This window comes from Gorilla gorilla, chromosome 15 (genome assembly GCF_029281585.2).
Source record: "Gorilla gorilla gorilla isolate KB3781 chromosome 15, NHGRI_mGorGor1-v2.1_pri, whole genome shotgun sequence".
NCBI lineage: Eukaryota > Metazoa > Chordata > Mammalia > Primates > Hominidae > Gorilla > Gorilla gorilla.
Window position 1 is genome coordinate 107,193,081 of NC_073239.2, and position 22,948 is coordinate 107,216,028.

The 22,948-nt window shown below is 43.2% G+C and overlaps 1 protein-coding gene across 1 annotated transcript in view; it reads left to right on the forward strand.

Annotated features, from left to right (window-relative positions):
• Nucleotides 1-22,143, forward strand: part of PSMC1 (proteasome 26S subunit, ATPase 1) — a 73,508-nt gene extending 51,365 nt beyond the window's left edge. Inside the window, exons 2-12 of the mRNA XM_004055564.5 lie at nucleotides 5,953-6,104; nucleotides 8,676-8,729; nucleotides 9,632-9,728; nucleotides 12,826-12,950; nucleotides 13,171-13,356; nucleotides 13,550-13,678; nucleotides 14,579-14,675; nucleotides 17,741-17,930; nucleotides 18,910-19,061; nucleotides 19,706-19,860; nucleotides 21,789-22,143. Of these exons, the coding sequence (XP_004055612.2) occupies nucleotides 6,102-6,104; nucleotides 8,676-8,729; nucleotides 9,632-9,728; nucleotides 12,826-12,950; nucleotides 13,171-13,356; nucleotides 13,550-13,678; nucleotides 14,579-14,675; nucleotides 17,741-17,930; nucleotides 18,910-19,061; nucleotides 19,706-19,860; nucleotides 21,789-21,923 (1,323 nt within the window). The 5' untranslated portion in view covers nucleotides 5,953-6,101 and the 3' untranslated portion in view covers nucleotides 21,924-22,143. The remainder of the gene's footprint in view (nucleotides 1-5,952; nucleotides 6,105-8,675; nucleotides 8,730-9,631; nucleotides 9,729-12,825; nucleotides 12,951-13,170; nucleotides 13,357-13,549; nucleotides 13,679-14,578; nucleotides 14,676-17,740; nucleotides 17,931-18,909; nucleotides 19,062-19,705; nucleotides 19,861-21,788) is intronic.
• The last annotated feature ends 805 nt before the right edge of the window (nucleotides 22,144-22,948 follow it).

The window sequence follows — 22,948 nt, forward strand, 5'->3', positions numbered from 1 at the left end:
ATTTTTTCTTTTTTTGTATTTTTAGAAGAGACGGGGTTTCACCATGTTAGCCAGGCTGGTCTTGAACCCCTGACCTCAAGTGACCTGCCCGCCTTGGCCTCCCAAAGTGCTGGGATTACAGGCGTGAGCCACCAGGCCCAATCTTGATGACCTATCTTTTGCATAAAATGCATTGACATAAAATGCATCACTCTTGACAGAGCCTCCCTAGAGAGTAAAGCAAACAAGCATTGGTAACAGACACTGAGGCTGAAAATGACTTTTTAAAATGCATTTAAACAGGAGCACTTTCTTCAGCTAATCTCAATACTTGCCCTTAGGACAAAATGTAAATTAGAACAGTGGAAGCAATATTGGTTTGTAATAGTCTTTTCAGGGTAACTACAGGGTTTGCTGGGACTACTCAATATTTCAGGCTGCTTTAGATAACAGAAAAACCCATTGATTAAACCCTAACTTAATTTCTTTCAGATTTAGCATGTATTATTCAATGAGGTTGCTAAAAGTTATTTTTATTCAGTCATATGAAATATTTATTCTGATTGTCAGAAAAAATTATCATCTTATTTCATCTTTAAAAATGTTTTTGTTTTCTACTTCCTATTTTTGAAATGTATTTGCCAGAAAAATTAAATTTTAACAATATTGTATATTTATTTTCTCTTCCCTGAAATGAAAATGTTTAATCCTGATGATGTCTTACAAAATTAATGTAATTATTCTGATTTTTATGCTCGATTCTTTTTTCTTTTTTTTTTTTTTGAGACGGAGTTTTGCTCTTGCTGCCCAGGCTAGAGTGCAATGGTGTGATCTCGGCTCACCGCAACCTCCACCTCCCAGGTTCAAGCGATTCTCCTGCCCTTGCCTCACAAGTAGCTGGGATTACAGGCATGCGCCACCACGCCCGGCTAATTTTGTATTTTTAGTAGAGACGGGGTTTCTCCAAGTGTTAATTAAAAAATTCACACACACACATATTTACCCAAGAATACCACACATTTTATTATAATCCTTGCTTCACAGATAACTCATATTTCATTCAGCTACATGATAATTGCATTATTAAAAATTAAGAGAAATATTAATTTTTTCTTATATATAACTATAAAGTAAATATATTATTTTAATTTTATCTTAACTGTTTCTGATCATTTGTCTTATGAGTTGCATTCCATAATTTATCTCTGTCATTTTAAAAATAATATTTTTTGAATTACATATGAAGAGGTTTGTGTAATTGAAAAACAAAGTTGAGGGTTTTTTTTTTCCTCCCAAGAAATAAATCTGATTTGGCTCAATGGGTTGAAGTGGAGCACTAATTGTCAATTGGACATTTTTCAGAAATAGAATGCTCTAAAACTCTGCTGCTCCATGGTTTTGACAAAAATATATTTAAAGAAGGTTAACTTTTAAATTCTTATGATTTTAAAATCGTATGAAAAATGTCGTATTTCCAGGCTGGGTGCGGTGGCTCACGCCTGTAAACCCAGCACTTTGGGAGGCCGAGGTGGGTGGATCACTTGAGGTCAGGAGTTTGACACCAGCCTGACCAAGATGGTGAAACCTCGTCTCTACAAAACATAAAAAATTAGCCGGGCGTGGTGGCAGGTGCCTGTAGTCCAAACTACTCATGAGGCTGAGGCAGGAGAATGGCTTGAACCTGGGAGGTGGAGGTTGCAATGAGCCCAGATCGTGCCACTGCACACCAACTTGGGCAACAGAGCAAGACCCTGTCTCAAAAAAAAAAAAAAATTGTATTTCCAGGGGTATAATAAGATTAACGATAGTCAAGATTTTTCAGTTCTTTTTCAGGCTATTGGTTTAAACTCTGAGTGAAGGAGTAATAGGTCTTCATGGATAGTATTTGGTAAGTCGTGGGAAAGCCTTTTGGGTGCATTTCCCAGAAACTAAGAAACTGAATGACCCTAATGACTGGTGACTGAATTGTTTTGCACCTCCAATGTTTTCTAGTTCTTTGCAAACACATTGAAGACTTATTTCAAGTTATCATTAGTAATAGATTTTGTGGATCAATCACTGTGTGATTTTCTGTTTAGAACACAGGATTGGAAAGAATTGCGTGACATTTTCATTACAAAATTATTTCATTTCCCATTTATGTGAACGAGAATTCTCAGCCCAAACATCTATAAACAATAACTAATGAGACTAGAATTGGTGCTGAATCCTGCCTCATTCTGACATTGTCATATCCATCCATGGGTAGGTGAAATGAACACTAACTTAGCACAAACTGTATATCATCTTGATCAAGTGCGTACAAGTGGTAATTGATAATAATTCAAAATCCAGAAAACATTTTTAGCATGTAGGACCCAAAAGACACAGAAAATAGAATACATTAAAAATTTTTGACTTACATAAAACTTTTGCAAAAATGTGCGAGAGGTCAATCAATAAAATGTTTTCCAGCATCAACATACGTGATATTAGGATAAAAGTATGCATGATAAATGGAATGGAAATATTCGCTTCAAAGGGAAAAGAGATGAAAGCAAATATTTTCAATGCTAGAAAAGAGCCTGCATACATAAGTTTGAAATGGATGAGATATCAAGCTATCATAATAGTTAGATTCCTTTGTGTATATACATTAAAAAGTCAATACTTAAAACTTTCTGGCAAGTGGATCATTTGCAGCTATTTAAACTTATATGAAATTTAGATGCTAACCTAGAAATGTATCAAGAAATACATTTTGCAAATTACTTTCGAGAATGCATGAAGAAATGTGTTTGAAGATCACTGTACCACTCTACGAAGAGATTGTAAATTTTGAATGGGATACGGGACCATCTAATATATGCATGGAATGAGGGTGCCAATGGCAATTTGTATATTTAAAAAAAATACTAATAAGGCCAGGCGCGGTGGCTCACACCTGTCATCCCAGCACTTTGGGAGGCCAAGGTGGGTGGATCACTTGAGGTCAGGAGTTGGAGACCAGCCTGGCCAGCATGGTGAAACCCCGTCTCTGCTAAAAATACAAAAATTAGCTGGGCATGGGGACGGGTGCCTGTAATCCCAGCTACTTCGGAGGCTGAGGCAGGAGAATCGCTTGAACCCGGGAGGTGGAGGTTACAATGAGCCAAGATTCTGTCACTGCACTCCAGCCTGGGTAACAGCATGAGACCTTGTCTCAAAATAATAATAATAATCAGAGTAGCTGATACCTAGAGTAATTGTCCTATGCCGGGTGCAATTCTCAGCATTTTACTTTAGTCCTCAAACAATGGCACCATGAAGGAGGAACTATAAAGGTCCCTATTTCACAGACGACAGAACTGAGACACAACAACACAGCTCACTGGTGACAAGGCTGGAAACGAGACCTGGCGTTAACACCTTGGCTGTTTGCTTAGTAATTATTCTTATATTTTAAATAAAAAGTCATTCTGATGGCTTCTTCCAACACACGAATGGGCCCCTGGGCCACCAGGGTGTGGCTGCCCTGCTTTGCAGACCACTGTTCTGGAGTTCCGGCTCTAAAAATGTGGTGTATGAGTCACCCAGCCTCAGAATCCCTTGGGGTATCTGTTAAAATGCAGGTGTCTGGGCCCTGCCATGGGCCTATAGAATCACAGTCTCTGGCGGATGGCACCAGAGTCTGCATTTTGTCAGCATCTGGGCTGGTTCTGATGTGCTTGAGGTTGCAGAGGGGCTGCTGAACAGGATGCACGCTCGCCTCTGGCACCTGCCCTCTGTCCACCCCGGCCCCGCCCCCTCTGTCCACCCTAGCGTGAGCCCTCTGTCCACGTTTGGACACCTTCCTACCTCAGCCTCCATTCCATCGACTTTTGGCAAAAATCTCTTAAGAATCAGAAAACAAGAGTTTTATCCTCTCCGTATCCTCAGCCGGCAAGGTAGATAATTATCCCGTTATACAGATGAGAAAATGAGGATGACTTGCTGATGTCACACAGCTAGAGCAGAGCCTCCGGAGAGGAAACCTGTTGGTATCTTGATTTTAGCCCTGTAAGACCCAAGTTGAACTTCTAACTCAGAGACCTTCTAGCTTTGAGCACTACATTTATGGTCACTTTCTTTTTTTTTCTTTTTGAGACGGATTTTCGTTCTTTTCGCCCCGGCTGGAGTGCAATGGCGCAATCTCGGCTAACTGCAACCTCCGCTTCCCAGGTTCAAGCGATTGTCCCGTTTCAGCCTCCCGAGTACCTGAGATTACAGGCATCTGCCACCACTCTCAGCTAATTTTTGTATTTTCAGTAGACATGAGGTTTCACCATATTGGTCAGGTTGGTCTTGAACTCCTGAGCTCAGGTGATCCACCCGTCTCGGCCTCCCAAAGTGCTGGGATTACAGGCGTGAGCCACGGCGCCCAGCCCCTGTGCATCTCTTTTGCCCTATGGCTGACTCTCAATCCTCCCCCCCCCGGTTGACAGTCATCTCTGCAACTCTCCCTCTTTTCCACTTGCAACTTCCAACCTCCCCAAGTGCTGAGCACTCCAAATAGTCTTTCTAATCCTCTCCCTGCTTTCTCTTAGCTGTCCATTATGTAGATAAATTTTCTGCTTACTTTATGTCACTTCCTACAGCCACAATAGGAAAGTCTGATGCCAACGTTGGCTACTCTCTTCATTACTGGGTTCTATTGACTCGCCTTTAACCGCTGAGCTTCCACTGGGAGTTATGTGCCTGTTTCTGACTTCTTCACTATATGGTGTCTCTAATCTCCATCCTCTGCAGCTTCTACTGCAGGGCCTCTGCGCTGGCTGTTCCCTCTGCCTAGAAAGCTCTTCCACCAGATATCTGAATAGCTTACTCCTTCATGCCTTACGGGCTTTTGCTCAAGTATCATACAATTTAAAGTTAAAATCACCCACCACTGCTGCATGCTCCTAATCCTGGCATTTTTCCTAGGCATTAATTTTTCCTATGGCATTTACCACTATGTGGCATACTATATATTTTACTATTTACTTGTTTCTTGTCAAATGCATTAGGGAAAGGATATTTATTTTGTTTTTTAAAATTTTATTAATTTTTTTTGAGACAGAGTCTCGCTCTGTCACCCAGACTGGAGTGCAGGGGCGTGATCTCACTGCAACCGTCGCCTCCCAGGTTCAAGAGATTCTCATGACTCGACCTCCCAAGCAGCTGGGATTACAGATGCCCACGATGATGCCCGACTAATTTTTGTATTTTTAGTAGAGATGGGAGTTTCACCATCTCTATCCTATGTGTGATACTGTCCTATCGTGTGATTTCATGTGTCACGTACACTAGATGCCAGATTTGTTAACAGAGGGCGATAGTGCTAAGACTTTCTATTACCGTGTTCCAGTGATGATGAAAAGGAAGAAGTATACCTGTTGTGTGTTCATAAGGGAAATATTTTTAGTGTTTCACAACTAAAATCCCTAAATCAATCTGGAGCAGAAAAAAAAATCATCCATCTCTCCAGTTCAGAAAGATGCAGCATTTTGAGCACTTGTTAATGAAATTTCCAGAAACAGAAGGGATTCTTGCCATTTTTCTGATGTCCTGGAGGGTGTAACAAATGAGGAGCTTTACCAATCAGCTTCAAGATGAGGAATTTAAGACATTTGGCATCATCACAAGTCACAGGTCATCAGAAAAAGACAGGTTTAGATGACTCATTACACACAGACTCCCAGATGTGCAGGTTAAATTCCAGAAGCTGAATAATAACTGAAATATTTGTGCAAATGTATATGTCAACTTCCCGGTTCCAAATACCATTCCAGTTTTTAGAGCCATAAAGTTCTTCCCAGTTATAAATTTTGCATAATTTAAATATTTTATATTTTCACGATTGTCCTAATTCTTTGACAGTAGGGGTCATTGTCTTAAGTTGTTGACAAGCGCCTCATAACGGGTATTCAAAAATTTCTTTCAAGTAAAATATTTATAAAGTTCACTTTATGCTTATAAACTACTGCGTTGCCCTAGACCGCCCGCGCAAGCCCTTGGAGCACAACTTGGTCAGCGCAGAATTTGGTTCCTATCAGTTTCCGTAGCGTCCCTAACGACTTCCGCCTCTGGCGGGCCGCAGTGGTGGAGGAACTTCCGGCAGCGGCAGCTCAAGTGGCCAAGGCAAGATGGTGAGTGACTAAGGGTTTCTTTCCGGTGGTCGTCGCGGTGCGATGGGGTCTCAGCGGCCTGAGGCGAGAGAAAGAGGCGGCTGCCCGAGGAACTGGGACAGCCTTCTTCTCCTCCTGCCGGCCTGATCTTCTCGGCGGGTGGAGGCTCCCAGAGACCGCGCTCAGGTCCACCGCAGGCCGGGGCCGACCAGCGGGCCTTGCCCGGGGGTCCTGGGGCCGGGGCTCAGCGCAGACAGAGGGTCTCCTGCGTGGTATTGTGGGGCGGCAGAACGGATCAGGTCGCTGGCTTTGCTGCTCCGCCGACCAGGGCTTTGCTGATCGGCGCTGGGAGTTTCGGGGGCGCCTCCTCGAGTCACCGGGAAAAATGCTTTTTGAGTCGGGCAGGTGAAGGGTGCTGGAGAAGAGGGTGGGATTCATTCCACCTGAGGAGTTGAGCGCGGAGTCGTGGAAGGCCTTTCGGAGCTGGAGGCATTTGAAGGAGGCCTTAAAGACGTTGTTAATGACAGGCGGAGCTAAGACGGAAAGGGCCCGTAGTGCAGTAGTAATAATAAAAACAGCTAGCATTTATTCATCAATTCACTAAACAAGTATTTACTGAGCACTTGGTGTTTTGTTGTTGTTGTTGTTAAACTTTTGGCTAGCTTCTGTTGTAGACACTGAGGATTGATTGAAGTCCCTGCCTTCATAGTGCGTACATTCTAGAGCAGAAGGCAGACAATAATCAGAAATATGTAATATGATGTCAGGGGTGGGGTGGTCATTGTTGTATGGTTATTGTATAGAAAGGGATAGCTTGGAGGAGTGGCTGCTTTTTATAGAGTCAGCGAAGGTAGCTCTGAGGAGGTGAAATTTGAGCGGACCGAAATTGAGGGAGTAACCCCTGCAGATGTCTGAGGGAAATGTGGTCAAGGCAGAAGATACAGCACGTGCAAAGGACCTGAGATGGGAATGTTTAACCTGTATCATGAACGGCAAGAAGGCCAGATCTCATAGAGGTCTTTTCTATTTTTATTTATTTATTTATTTATTTATTTTTTTGAGACGGAGTCTTGGTCTGTCGTCCAGGCTGGAGTGCAGTGGCGCGATCTCCGCCTCCCGGGTTCAAGCGATTCTCCTGCCTTAGCCTTCCAAGTAGCTGCGACTATAGGCGCCCGCCACTACGCCCGGCTAAGTTTTGTATTTTTGTAGAGACGGCGTTTCACTCTGTTGGCCAGGCTGGTCCTGAACTCCTGACCTTATGATCCGCCCGCCTCGGCCTCCCAAAGTGTTGGGATTACAGGCGTGAGCTACCGCGCCCGGCCTCATAGAGGTCTTATACGGATTTCTGGGTAGTATTCTAAGCATGTACCAAGTACTTTTCCGGCATTTTCTCATTTATTACAAGAGTTCCCTCGAGGTAATTACTACTGTCCTCATTTTGATAAGGAAGAAATGGAAACACAGTAAGTGGCTGTGCTGGAACGCAAACCCCATCGTTTTTTTTCTGGAACAGTAGAGAAACACCCAGGTTTTGGCATTCAGCAAACCTGAGTGTGATTCCTGGCTCCATCTCTGACAAGCTTTGTGACAACAGGCAAGTCATTTAAGCTCTCTGGGCCTTGGTCTTCTTATCTGCAAATGAGGGGGTAATGATAGTACCAGTGTCATCGTGTTTGTAAGAATTAAGTGGGATAATACTTGGAGAATGTTTAGGACACTGCTTGGCATATAGTAGGGGTTCAGTAATTGGTGTACTTGTTATTTAAGACTGAGAAACATGTAAAATGCCCAAGAGGTGAAGAAGTGTTGGTGTATTAATTTAGAAGTGCCTGTGTGGAGCTGATTTGAGGGAGCTGAGTGGGCCCTTCTAATCAGTAAGTTCATTCATCTTCATATTTGAAATGCCACCATTTCTGAGACATTGCTCAGTGTTAAGCATTGTCCTATAACTGTAGGGTCTCTTAAAATCAGGAATCCCACTGAGTTTATTAATACATTAAGTTCTTAACACCTTAAGGTGATGGAGCTTTTCAGATTGAGAAGAAAGACCTGCCCCAGAGCCCCCTGGCTTTAGGGGTAGGAATTGGATAAGGTGCTATTGGAAGGAAAGTCTTCTGGATCTTGGTGTGATCTAAGTAAGGGGTAAATGATTGGTAAACGATTTTTGAGTGTGTAAAATGACGTAGCTTTCATAGCCTGATTTTATGGAATATATTCTTGATAGCTTCAGTCTGGTAGTTTCCTATCAAGAGATGTGAAGCTCCATATTTTCCCCTCAAGAGGGGGGTGATCTTAAGACTCTCAGCCTCTTTAGTTGTATCTACTTCTCAATAGAGTTGTTCCTGATTCTAAGATGCAATCAGTTGCCAGGTGCACCAGTAATCTATCAAACATCTTTTCAGGGAAAAAGAAATTCTGCCACACTAAATGCACACATTGACTGCAAGTATTACATCTTGGGTTCAGAAATGTTAAAATGAGGGAGAAATGTTACTCACAGGACATGTTATAGACTCACAGGACAGTATAAAGGCATTCTTTTGAAGTGATCATATTCTGAATTTACATCTGTGCCTGATTTTTCTCCCCCAGGGTCAAAGTCAGAGTGGTGGTCATGGTCCTGGAGGTGGCAAGAAGGATGACAAGGTAAATATGCCAGATTTGTCCTGTGATATGAGCAAATTGTGGAAAATGTCATGGGTCTCGGCTGAGAAGTTCTGTGGGGATTCATGAATTTTAAAAAGTAGAATGATCCAGTAGTTTTTAAACTAGCCTGTCCTACAGATACAATAAATATGCTTTTCATGCTTTAGAAAAGGTTATTGACCTAACCATCAGATAGGTATTTATGACTTATTTATTTAAGTGTGTAAAAGCAATGACATTATAGAAGTATTAAAGTAAATTGCCTATAATTTTGGTGTCTAATAGCCTGAGGTATGAAGATTGTCTCAGGTTACCTAAACTTTTGGCATATAACTTGATTCTTAACCCTCTATACCTTACTGGAATAATATGGCTAATTGTCACTTATGTGTATGGTAAAAAGATTACATTTATTTTCATTTGTTATTATTATTATTGAGACGGAGTCACCCAGGCTGGAGTGCAGTGGCATGATCTCGGCTCACTGCAACCTCCGCCTCCTGGGTTCAAGTAATTCTCCTGTCTCAGCCTCCTGAGTAGCTGGGATTACAGCTGCCTGCCACCACACCCGGCTAATTTTTGTATTTTTAGTAGAGATGGAGTTTCACCATGTTGGCCAAGCTGGTCTCAAACTCCTGACCTCAAGTGATCCTCCCGCCTCAACCTCCCAAAATGCTGGGATTACATACGTGAGCCACCACGCCCAGCCTACATTTACTTATTATAATCATATTTACTTATTAAAATTGCAGGAATGTGAAACAAGTCAGGTTTTTAATAACATCCTAAAAGATAAGGAAAATTGTACCACCTGAAAATAGATGATGGTGGTACAGAAATAAATGTGTGTTTTAATATGATTTTCATGTGATTTTTTTTTCCTGCTATTCTGACAACTCAAGGACAAGAAAAAGAAATATGAACCTCCCGTACCAACTAGAGTGGGGAAAAAGAAGAAGAAAACAAAGGGACCAGATGCTGCCAGCAAACTGCCACTGGGTAATGACATGGCTTCTCCTTGCCATCTTTCCAGTTCTTAGGATAAACCATCTCTGTGCATGTAGCTTAGAGTCTGAAAGGGGTAACAGGAAGTAGAGGGGCGACTGAAGCTCTAGCTTTGTGATTCATTTCCACCTCACTCTTGAGTGTGGCATTCCTCTAGGTTGGCATACAAGTTATCTTTTGTTTTAAAATACAGTATTATATGATTGTGTCTCACTTTAAGAAATGTCACCGTGGCGGGGTGCGGTGGCTCACGCCTGTAATCCCAGCACTTTGGGAGGCCGAGGCGGGCGGATCACAAGGTCAGGAGATCGAGACCATCCTGGCAAAACACGGTGAAACCCTGTCTCCACTAAAAATACAAAAAATTAGCTGGGCGTGGTGGCGGGTGCCTGTAGTCCCAGCTACCTGGGAGGCTGAGGCAGGAGAATGGCATGAACCCAGGAGGCGGAGCTTGCAGTGAGCTGAGATTGCACCACTGCAGTCCAGCCTGGGCGACAGAGCAAGACTCCGTCTCAAAAAAAAAAAAAAGTCACCATTTTTCTTTAACTGGCTCCTCTAGTGGATTGAAAGTATAGTTTTAACTCGAACCCAGGAGGCAGACTGCAGTGAGCCAAGATTGTGCCACTGCACTCTAGCCTGGATGACAGAGCAAGACTCTGTCTCAAAATAAATAAATAAAATAAAAGTATAGTTTTAAATGACAAAACCCAGGTTGAACTTTAGTAACTCAGAATCATGTTTATTTCATGAAATGAAATGCCACTGTATTGAAATTCAGATCATGCAATGCCTGAAGTTATAATAAAATTTTTCAATGGCTTCCTGCCGAACATAGAATAAAATTCATACCAAGTGACCTGACCCAGTCCACCTCTCCAACCTCAGCCCTGCCACTCCCCCTTGCTCATCGGTCACACTGCCTGCCTTATGTGTTTTTGACTTTTGTACATATCAGGGCCTTTGCCCTTACTCACTCCTCTGCTTAAAATGTTGTTCCCCCAGTTCTTCTCATGGCTACTTGCTTCTCATCCTTTAGGCTTCAGCTCAAATACCTCCCCAAACCCTCATCTAAATATGCTCCTCCCTGCTTAGAAGAAAAAACTAAGAAGAAATACTTAAACTACTTTAAAAAATATGGTTCAGTTAATTGAAGGAAATCAGTAAAACCAGCCATTGGTCTACCATAATGAATTGGTATGGTATTGGTACAGAAAGAGGCCACCAGAACAGAGTAGGAAGTCCAAAACCAGTCATGTTACATGGATATTTAATATACGTTGAAGGTGCCACTTCAGGTCTGTGGGGAATAGGGTGGGTTATTTAATATAAAAGGCATTTCCATCAGAGAAATGCAAATCAAAACTACAATGAGATACCATCTCACACCAGTTAGAATGGCAATTGGCAATCATTAAAAAGTCAGGAAACAACAGGTGCTGGAGAGGATGTGGAGAAACAGGAACACTTTTACACTGTTGGTGGGACTGTAAACTAGTTCAACCATTGTGGAAGACAGTGTGATTCCTCAAGGATCTAGAACTAGAAATACCATTTGATCCAGCAATCCCATTACTGGGTATATACCCAAAGGATTATAAATCATGCTGCTATAAAGACACATGCACACGTATGTTTATTGTGGCACTATTCACAATAGCAAAGACTTGGAACCAACCCAAATGTCCATTAATAGGCTGGATTAAGAAAATGTGGCACATATACACCATGGAATACTATGCAGCCATAAAAAAGGATGAGTTTATGTCCTTTGTAGGGACATGGATGAAGCTGGAAGCCATCATTCTGAGCAAACTATTGTAAGGACAGAAAAACAAATGCTGCGTGTTCTCACTCATAGGTGGGAACTGAACAATGAGAATACTTGGACACAGGGTGGGGAACATCACACACTGGGGCCTGTCGTGGGGTGGGGGGAGGGGGGAGGGATAGCATTAGGAGATATACCTAATGTAAATGACGAGTTAATGGGTGCAGCATACCAACATGGCACATGTATACATATGTAACAAACCATGTCATGCACATGTACCCTAAAACTTAAAGTATAATAATAATAAAATTAAAAAAATATAAAAGGCATTTCAAAAGTTTTTGTCCAGAGAAAATGAAATTAGATTCTTGACTCTTGCCAAATGGAATACAGGTATACATGTGAAAATAAATAAATGAAAATTCAGAAATATATTTAACCTTAGGGAAGAAGACAGTTTTTGAAGTAACTTGGAAAACCCGGAAACCGTAAGAGAAAAGGTTGACATATTTATCTGTAAAAATGATACAATTCCCAGCACTTTGGGAGGCTGAGGTGGGTGGATCACGAGGTCAGGAGATTGGGACCATCCTGGCTAACACGTTGAAACCCCGTCTCTCCTAAAAATCCAAAAAGTTAGCTGGGTGCGGTGGCACACACCTGTAATTCCAACTACTCGGGAGGCTGAGGCAGGAGAATCGCTTGAACCCAGGAGGCAGAGGTTGCAATGAGCTGAGATCATGCCGCTGCACTCCAGCCTGGGCAACAGAGCAACAAGACTCCGTCTCAGAAAAAAAAAAAAGACACAATTCTTACGTGGCTTGAGACTTCAAAGCCAAAAGAAACAATAATGTATGGAAAAAAAATATTTGTTATATATGTGATAAGCAGGGTTAATATCCCTGATATTTCAAAATTCTACAAATAGATGAGTATGTATACAGCCAGCATACAACAGTGTATACTGCCTGAGCAACATATGTAACTTTTTATTAGTACCTATGGGAAAAAATAAACCAGACCCAGGTATCTGATGGGTCAGTAGCTTTTTTCTTCTTTAAGTATACAGACTATTCAGCCAGGGTGTGTCATTTGGGGCTAGCTATTTGGTCATAAACCCCATCCCCATTTTGAAGGGCTCGATTATATAACAGCCACACTCCCCTTTCCATTTTGGCACCGGTTTACTTAGAGTTACCAAACTGAATTTTTCTGAAGCTATCTCCAACAAAAATGAGCGTATTTTAAAATCTTAATATTTTTTCTTTACTTGCAAACTTCAGGGTCCACGTCTAATGAAACTTTATATTTAAATTTCAGTGACACCTCACACTCAGTGCCGGTTAAAATTACTGAAGTTAGAGAGAATTAAAGACTATCTTCTCATGGAGGAAGAATTCATTAGAAATCAGGAACAAATGAAACCATTAGAAGAAAAGCAAGAGGTAAGTTGAAAAGTTACTATCATTTTCTTTTTTACAAATTGAATTCTATAAAATTGTCAACAAATAAATGAAATTCAAGTAGCTGAACCTGTCTAGGCTTTCATGAAGTATTATTAGCTGCCTTTTACAAGCATCAGCTGCTTTGCAAATCTAGTGAACTATCAGGATCATCTACTTTTAGGTCTAGTCTGCTTTTTTTTCTTGGCATTTTCATATGTAGGAGGAAAGATCAAAAGTGGATGATCTGAGGGGGACCCCGATGTCAGTAGGAACCTTGGAAGAGATCATTGATGACAATCATGCCATCGTGTCTACATCTGTGGGCTCAGAACACTATGTCAGCATTCTTTCATTTGTAGACAAGGATCTGCTGGAACCTGGCTGCTCAGTCCTGCTCAACCACAAGGTGAGGTGATAGTCTTTTTCAGAAAGCCCATGGAAGTGCTTTCTCTTCTCACTTAGGTTCATCTTCCTGTCCCGTGGAAGTAGATCACCAAAGCACTCCTCAGGCAAAAGGATGCCATGACTGGCATTGCTTTGCTGTAAACAGATCCAGCAAACCTCACGTTCCTGTGTTAAACCTTGATGTTTCCTGTTAGGTGCATGCTGTGATAGGGGTGCTGATGGATGACACGGATCCCCTGGTCACAGTGATGAAGGTGGAAAAGGCCCCCCAGGAGACCTATGCAGATATTGGGGGGTTGGACAACCAAATTCAGGAAATTAAGGTATGATTGATTGGTAACCATCTCTGGGTTTCAGTTTTGGTTTCTGCTGTCCCATTTAGGATACTTTGGAGGTGTTTTGTATGTTTGCTTATTTATTAATCAAACCAGTAGCTGAGTCAGAGCTTGCCAGTTGTGGTATTTTTGTATTTGTTAATACTGAGTTAGGTGATAGAAATAACAGTCAGTTGTGTGATAGTTCCTGCAGCAGCTGCAGCTTCCTTCTTTTTAGTGTAATGTTGAATGCATTGTCTGTGTGAATACGTAATGTTTCTGATTATGTTGACTTCAGTTGTGTTTATCTGGAAGCCTCCAGTGCTTTGTGGAGATAGCATGTGTACTTGCACACATTTAGACAGCGGTGGGGTTGGAGCATAATCCCAGTGCCTTCAGCGGCCCTGGGGGCTGGACCATATGCAGGGCATATGGTCATTGAGGATGGCCGTCGGCTTTCTGCATGTTCTTTCATAGGGAAGTCATTCCGAGCCATCACAGATCTCTGCTAGGGACCTCTGAGGCAGCTGAGAAATAGCTGTAATGTCCCTAGATGGGAACAGCCATCAGGAAGTCTTTCCTAGTCCTATCTGTCGTTTAATTGAAAAGGGTCAACTTGAGCTTTATTAAGTCTCTCTTGCTCAAGAAGAGCTCCAGGCTGACTTCTACTAGAAAGTAAAAGGGGAATTGGGTGTGGTTAGGGAGATGGAACGGGTGTGGGGAACTCAAGCAGGACAGGTGTCATCTTCAGTACGTCTTTGCTGCTAATAGAAATCAAGCACATTGTCTCTAAGAAGAGTAAGTGAGATTTTTACTTATTTTTGTTGAAAGCAAGATATTGTCATGTTGCCAATTAGTAAATATGCTAATAATTTCAGTAAAGCCTTTCATTTATACTGTTTTTCATAGGAATCTGTGGAGCTTCCTCTCACCCATCCTGAATATTATGAAGAGATGGGTATAAAGCCTCCTAAGGGGGTCATTCTCTATGGTCCACCTGGCACAGGTATGCTCTGTTTTTGACACTTTCCAGGCACCCAGCTGGTCTCTTGAGCAGCAGCATTGGCTAGTTATAATTACTGAATAAGCGAGGACACCACAATTCCTTAGTTTAAAACAGGGCTGCTCAACCTTCTCTGCACGTTGGAATCACCTTGGGAGCTTTAAAAATACTGATGCAAAAAAAAAAGAAAAAGCCTGAGCAACTTGGTGAAACCCTGTCTCTAAAAAATTAGCTGGGCGTGGCCGGGCGCAGTGGCTCACGCCTGTAATCCCAGCACTTTGGGAGGCAGAGGCGGGTGGATCATGAGGTCAGGAGTTCGAGACCAGCCTGGCCAATGTGGTGAAACCCCGTCTCTACTAAAAATACAAAAATTAGCCGGGTGTGGTGACGTGCGCCTGTAGTCCCGGCTACTCGGGAGGCTGAGGCAGGAGAATAGCATGAACCCGGGAGGCGGTGCTTGCAGTGAGCGGAGATAGCGCCACTGCACTCCAGCCTGGGTGACAGAGCGAGACTACATCTCAAAAAAAAAAAAAAGATTAGCTGGGCGTGGTAGTGCATGCCTGTAGTCCCAGCCACCCAAGAGGCTGAGGTAGGAGGGTCACTTGAGCCCTGGAGGTCGAGGCTACAGTGAACCATGATCACACCACTGCATTCCAGCCTGGGCAACAGAGTGAGACCCTGTCTGAAAAAAAAAAAAAACTGATGCCTGGCCCCTCCTCAAAGATTTTGATCTATTCATCTGGAGTATAGCCAAGCCTGGGAGCCATAGTGGAGAAGTGCTACTTTAAAAGCTCTATTCTGAGCATGGTGGCTCATGCCTATAATCCTAGCACTGTGAGAGGTCAAGGCGGATGGATGACTTGAGGCCAGGAGTTCAAGACCAGCCCGGCCAACATGGTGAAACCCGTCTCTACTAAAAATACAAAAACTAGCCAGGTGTGGTGACACACATCTGTAGTCCCAGCTACCTGGGAGGCTGAGGCAGGAAAACTGCTTGAACCTGAGAGTCTGAGGTTGCAGTGAGCTGAGATCGTGCCACTGCACTCCAGCCTGGGTGGCAGAGCGAGACCATCTCCAAAAAAAAAACAAAAAAACAAAAAAACCCTATTCTGCAGTATCAGATTCATTTGGTAGAGCTCAGGACTTAGAAGTTCATTGCTGTGCAGATTCGAAAGGAAGCACAGTCATTTGAGAGAATTGACAGTGTTCCTAAGAAGATCCGTGCTGAGGGGTACCCACAATGGAGAGACTGGGAGACACCTGTACCCAGAGGCCGAGAGCTAGAAGAGATCCCTCTTCTACAGCCCCTCATCTTACAGCTTAGGAAATTATGCTTCAGAATGGCCGGTGACTAGCCCAAGGCCCCTCTGGGAGTTGAGCTAGTAACAGGGCTGGAGCTGGAACACAGGCCTCCTGACCCACAGCTGCAGGCCCCCTGTGGGGCCCTAGTACTAAAGGGGCTGCGGTACAGGGCTGGGAGGCAGGACTGGACAAGCAAGTCTGTCAGAGGAGTGGGCAACTTGTTCAGTGAGCCCTCTGACCGCAGAAGCAGCCCAGTGGCTAGACTTGGCTGCTTCTGCACGATAAGATCCTATCCACTGGAAAGGTCCTGTTTGTTTTCTGTTCACCTTCCCTCATTGATGCTTTCAGGGAGCAGTCCAGCCTTTGCATCTGCTACTCTGCCTGTCTAAAAGCAACATCATTGCCACATGTTGCAAAGCTGAGCTTTGTGTCAGCCATCCCATTTCTGGAAAGTCTTCCCTGTCACACACCAGCTAGCCACCTCCACACTCCTCCCGTGCTGGCCCGAGGCTGCCAGCTCTGCCCCTAACTGCCTCTGTATCCTGAGGCACCTACCCAACCCTTGTCAAGGTCCTCACTGACCACCAAAGGATCCCAGGTCTTCCAATTCAAAAATTCTCAAGTTGGGCACTCTTTGCTGACTCTTGTTTTTCTTTTCTTTTCTTTCTTTCTTTCTTTTTTTTTTTTTTTTGAGGCAGAGTTTTACTCTTGTTGCCCAGGCTGGAGTGCAATGGCGCGATCTTGGCTCACTGCAATCTCCACCTCCCGGGTTCAAGCGATTCTCCTGCCTTAGCCTCTCGGGTTCAAGCAATTCTCCTGCCTCAGCCTCCCGAGTAGCTAGGATTACAGGCATGTGCCGGCTAATATTGTAACTTTTTTAATAGAGACGGGGTTTCTCCATGTTGGTCAGGCTGGTCTTGAACTTCTGACCTCAGGTGATCCTCCTGCCTCAGCCTCCCAAAGTGCTGGGATTACAGGCGTGAGCCACCGCGCCCGGCCAGCTGACTCGTTTTTAACCTGAAAGAGAAATATCAGCAAGTAGAGCAGTATTGGAAATGATGTTTGAGCTCTTCCCTGAGATCAGTGGGAGGAACTGCCTCTCCCTTGGAAGGGCATGCCACAGCAGCTCTCACTGTGGGGTTCATCAAGAGCTGGTCCTGTCTCAGCTGTCTGAGCTGGCAGCAAGCCCACCCGGTAGCTACTTTTCTGGAGCAGTAGGCACTGCATGCCTGGAGCTCAGGAACACTTCGTGTATCTCCTTAGGGCCAAAGCTAGGATTCCCAGACCCTTTTTTCCAGCACTGATGGTTTCCTAGTTTAGTTTGGCTCTACAGCCCTGGGTTGGATGGGTCAGGTTAATGTATGCAACTTTGAAGGGGCCCAAGAAAGACTCAACCAGAGAAAAAAATGAGATTTATTTCATTACTGGTACGAAGCAGTTCTTCGTACAGGTAATTACGGTTCGCAGCTTTTCAGGGGAAACTGGGTCAAGGTTGGAAAATAACCAAGTAAAAAGTATTTTCTGACATTATCATAAGTTCAGCAAAATAGCTAAGGATAATCCAAACATGTTAGTAGATTTTTCTAAATGTCCTCTTATCTACTTAGGAGAATGGAATGTTGTGACACTTGAATTGGTGCCATGCCTTAGCATGAGGGCCCGCCTGTTTTTGGTGTCCATTTAAGGTGGTAATGATACGAGTTTTTAAGTTAAAATGGCACTTAAGGTGTCTTTTTTTTTTTTTTATCTTTTTTCATCTAAAATAGGTAAAACCTTGTTAGCCAAAGCAGTAGCAAACCAAACCTCAGCCACTTTCTTGAGAGTGGTTGGCTCTGAACTTATTCAGAAGTACCTAGGCGATGGGCCCAAACTCGTACGCGAATTGTTCCGAGTTGCTGAAGAACATGCACCGTCCATCGTGTTTATTGATGAAATTGATGCCATTGGGACAAAAAGGTAGACTTTCTCACACTTATTTTGCCTTGTTTAGTAGGGAACACCGCATAGCTCTTCTCTTGAGAATGAGCAATCTCGGGGGGCTCTCCCTATGGCCACAGTTCTTGCCGTGCGTGGCCTTCCATGCATGCTTTAGGCTCTGCTCTCCCAGGAGCCAGCTAACAACTGCCCAGGAACTGTGAACGTCTGAAGAGATTGGTCAGTTGTGAATAACCATGTCTTGAGCACCCGCCCTGATCCAGGACCATCTGGACTCTAGGGACACAGTTGTGAGCACAACAGTCTCTGCCCTGGAGGAGCTCACAGGTTGTAGGGATCAGATACCAAACATGGAAACAGAATAAATGACACAATTTCAGACACAGAAACTGCTATGAAAAAATATGATCTGTAACTTGGCTGATGGGGAGCGTCTTAGTCCATTTGTGCTGCTAAACAAAATACCTTAGGACTGGTATTTGTATAAAGAATAGAAATGTATTTCCCACAGTTCTGGAGGCTGAGAAGCCCAAGATCAAGGCACTGGCATTGATGTCTAGTGAGGGCTGCTCTCTGCTTCCGAGATGGCACCTATTCTGCAGAGGAGACAAATGCTCAGGGGACAAAGATAAGAGCAAAAAGGGCCTACGCTAGTTCCCTGCAGCATTTTTTATAAGGAATACATGCTGTATAAGGCCTTTTTCTCTTTTTAGAAGGAACTCATGCTGTATAAGGCTCTGCCTCATGCCTTTAGCCCTTTCCAAAAGGCCTCATCTCTTAGCCACACAGTAGGGATTAAGTTTCAACACATAAATTTGGGGAAATACATTCAGACCATGGCACGGGGTGCTGAATTTATTTTTTCCGAGCATAATTGAGGGAGTGCCATGTGAGTTGAAACAGGAATGTTTGTTAAGGTGTTTTGTCACAACGAGGTCTTTGCTGTAATTCCCCTTGAGCAGGCGATCGGGTCTTTATTCCTTCCCTTTTTTTTCCAAAGATATGACTCCAATTCTGGTGGTGAGAGAGAAATTCAGCGAACAATGTTGGAGCTGCTGAACCAGTTGGATGGATTTGATTCTAGGGGAGATGTGAAAGTTATCATGGCCACAAACCGAATAGAAACTTTGGATCCAGCACTTATCAGACCAGGTTAAATTTGCTTTGGTTTCATCATGGAGATTAACGTGTTTATATATTTGTGTTTAAGTGTGCTTTGGGAGGCCTATAAAATGATACGTAAAAAAGCAAATACTGCAGTGAAACTTAGGATAATTTACAAAAAAATAGGTCCCCTTGAGATGAGGGTTAAAACAGCATGATATGGTCTGTGCACCTCGGCCCTTTGAATTCCAGTCTTATATGTCTTGTCGTTTCCATAATATTCCCTTTTTAGCCTCAAGAACTTGCTGCTTTTTCTGGAAGAAATAATTCATGTGATGGTAGGATTTGTCCTTTTTGCATTCAGGTGGCATCAGAAGAAACAGTGATCTGTTTGCTGTCTTTTGTAATGTTTTTAACACAATAAGTCTGCCCAGTTTCACTCGGGAATTGCTCCTTTCATTCATTTCTGAAGGTACCAAAGCAGAGAGAGTTTCTTTTAAATGAAGAGAATTCAAATGTAGAAATCTACAAACTACAAAAATACATGTTTACTTTTTAAAATTTGGACATCCTTCCCACAGAATTCTGTCTGACTGAAACTTCATATGTGAGGAGATGGGCTGAGGCCTCTGAGCCATGGCCAAGCCTGGGTTTGGATGGTGGTGTGACTTCAAATCTTTTTGTACCTGCAGGCCGCATTGACAGGAAGATTGAGTTCCCCCTGCCTGATGAAAAGACGAAGAAGCGCATCTTTCAGATTCACACAAGCAGGATGACGCTGGCTGATGATGTAACCCTGGATGACCTGATCATGGCTAAAGATGACCTCTCTGGTGCTGACATCAAGGTGAGAGCCTAGCCGTGTCAGCTTATTTCTGGGAATGTGGCCGTCAATCAGGAAAGAGTCTATATGTGCTCTTGGGATGGTGGTTGGCCTGGACAGGTGGGTGTCTGTATTTTAATCATCATATTGGTTTACGATTACATCCAAATGGTATATGTGCTTGATATTGAAGTCATTCTTAATGCATCATTTTATGCAGTGAATGATGCTAAATCACCTGGAGCCACAAGGCTGAGTCGCTGGTACTAAGCCTTAGGCCCAGGTGACTTTCTCAAGGTGTGGCAAATGTAACTGCTCAGTCCCAGGTCAGGGGAAGGGTATGTCCTGGGAGAACTCTCCCCAGAGCCGCAGAGTGGGGACCAAGCACCCGCTGCATTCATGTCCCAATCTGTGTTCTGGAAGGTTGTACCAGATTATACTTCTTGGTTTTATGACAAATGTATATGAGTTAGGACATTTCCTCCCAGCTGACCAGAATTTACAGCAAGGCCTGGCAGCGTTGAATATGGGTCCTACCTGCTTTTCCTGGAAAGAGCTGGGTTTTCGTTGGGCATAAGTGCCATGGTTAGGTAGGGACAGCACAAGCAGTGCCTTTCCAGGCCAGCACCTGCCCAGAGCCCACGGATCATTGGCAGTTAGTCCTAGAGAACTAGATGTCTCTGTTGGCAAGTAAAATCTATCTTCTTTTTTAAAAATTGAAAGATCTTAAAATTTTATTTTTAAGATAAAAACTTACTTTGACAATTTTCAAGCCTTCAAAAAAGTTGCAACAATAGCACAGTGATTTGCCAAGAGTTAACATTTTACCTGTTTGCTTTTTCTCTTTCTATACACAAAACTTTCTTTTCACCCGAACCATTTGAAGTAAATGACCTGATGGCCATCACCAAACAAACTTCTGTGCCAGGATTGTGTTTTTTGCCACATCTTGTTTTTGCCACAGTAATTACTGGCCAAAAGAAAAAGAAAACAATAACAATAACCCACATAATATGTTTGTTTGCTGTCCTTCTCTATCTATTTCCTTCATTTCTCTTTCCTTTCTAAACAGATCAGGCCTAAAACAATAACAGTAACCCATGTAACATGGGTTATTGTTTTCTTTTACTTTGGGCCAGTAATTACTGAGAAATTAAATATATTGGAATAAATGCTATACTCTGTAGTATTATTCCATAGTATAGATACTGCCACTTACAGTATCTAACCAGAATACATGTTCTTTTATGACTATAGGTAAATGAAATAGACATATACTGTCAATTGCCTCTAAGTTTCAGGGCATAATTTTGTTTATTTCCTAGGAATATTATTCTCTTTAACGAAAGTGGTGTTGTACAAGCCACATAGCTTGTTAGAACCTGAGCCAAAACTAGAACCCACAGCCCAGACCCTTGGGTCAGTCTTAGTTACAGTAACTCCCAGTTTAAGCCACTTCACATCCTTTCAGAAAATAGGATGCTTAAAACATTTTTTTAAAAAATCAAATCTTTCCCAGATAAGCAATTTGTGTTTAGTCTAGGTGTCTCATGCTTTATTTCAGAATAGATTTTTTTTTTTTTTTTTTTTTGAGGTAGAGTTTCGCTCGTTGCCCAGGCTAGAGTGCAGTGGCGCGATCTCGGCTCACTGCAACCTCTGCCTCCCGGGTTCAAGCAGTTCTCCTGCCTCGGCCTCCCGAGTAGCTAGGATTACAGGTGCCTGCCACCGTCCCTGGTTAATTTTTTGTATTTTTAATAGAGACGGGGTTTCACCGTGTTGGCCAGGCTGGTCTTGAACTCCTGACCTTAGGTGATCCACCTGCCTCGGCCTCCCAGAGTGCTGGGATTACAGGTGTGAGCCACCGCGCCTTGCCTCAGAATAGGTTTTTTGGAATTCCTTGTTAGAATAAAAATGAGTATTTCACTTTCTGAACACACTGTTCTTTCTTACAGGCAATCTGTACAGAAGCTGGTCTGATGGCCTTAAGAGAACGTAGAATGAAAGTAACAAATGAAGACTTCAAAAAATCTAAAGAAAATGTTCTTTATAAGAAACAGGAAGGCACCCCTGAGGGGCTGTATCTCTAATGAACCATGGCTGTCATCAGGAAAATGGTTGGGAGATTTCTCAATCCCTGAAAGGGATGAGGTTGGGGGAGTTGCCCAGAGGAATCCCTGTTCCCACTGATTTTTATTAGCAAAACATCCTGTGTCTTTTGGAGTATGATGTGTAAGTGCCCATTGGGTGGCCTGTCTGTTGGTCACTGTGCAGCAGTCTGCTTCCCAATAAAGCGTGCTCTTTCACAAACACTTCGTGTTTCTGCAGTCTCCACACACACCTACCGCTCAACAGCAGCCTGTGGGTGGACCCAGCTACAGGGAAGCCTTTGGACAGGAACTCAGGCTGCGGTCCCAAGGAGTGTGGACCTCACTATACGTTCGCCACATCACACCCCCAGAGCTGGCGTTCAACGGTAATTACAGTGGGAAATGGTCACTACCACAGAGCCAGGGATATTCGTTGTTTAAATAATAAAGGCTGCGTTAATGTGGCTATTGCTTCCAAAGGAAGTACAGCTTTCCTTTTTGGAAGTTTTGTGGACCATGCATGTTCTCAGCACTCTGAGGGCAGAAAATAACTACTGGTGTTCCCAAGAGACTGAGGATTCCTAGAGATATCTTGAAAGCCCTTGTTCTTGGGCTCAGAAACCTCATCCCTTTCAAGGTGTTCAGAAACATGTCAGAACTTCCCCTTCCCTTTCTCCGTCTATTTCCGTCATTTCTTTTTCTGAACAAATCAGGCCTAAAGCTATTAAGTGGGGCAGATCAAGGTAAGCGTTCCCTTGACAGGTGGCCTGGTGTGGGTTGTAGGGGCCCACACTGAATGAGGAGTGTGTATTAGTTTTCTGTTAATACTATAACAAGTTACCACAGGCTTTGTTTAAAAACAACACAATTTGGCCAGGCACGGTGGCTCACGCCTGTAATCCCAGCACTTTGGGAAGCTGAGGCAGGCGGATCACAAGGTCAGAAGTTTGAGGCCAGCCTGGCCAACATGGTGAAACCCCATCTTTACTAAAAATACAAAAATTAGCCGTGCGTGGTGGCGGGTG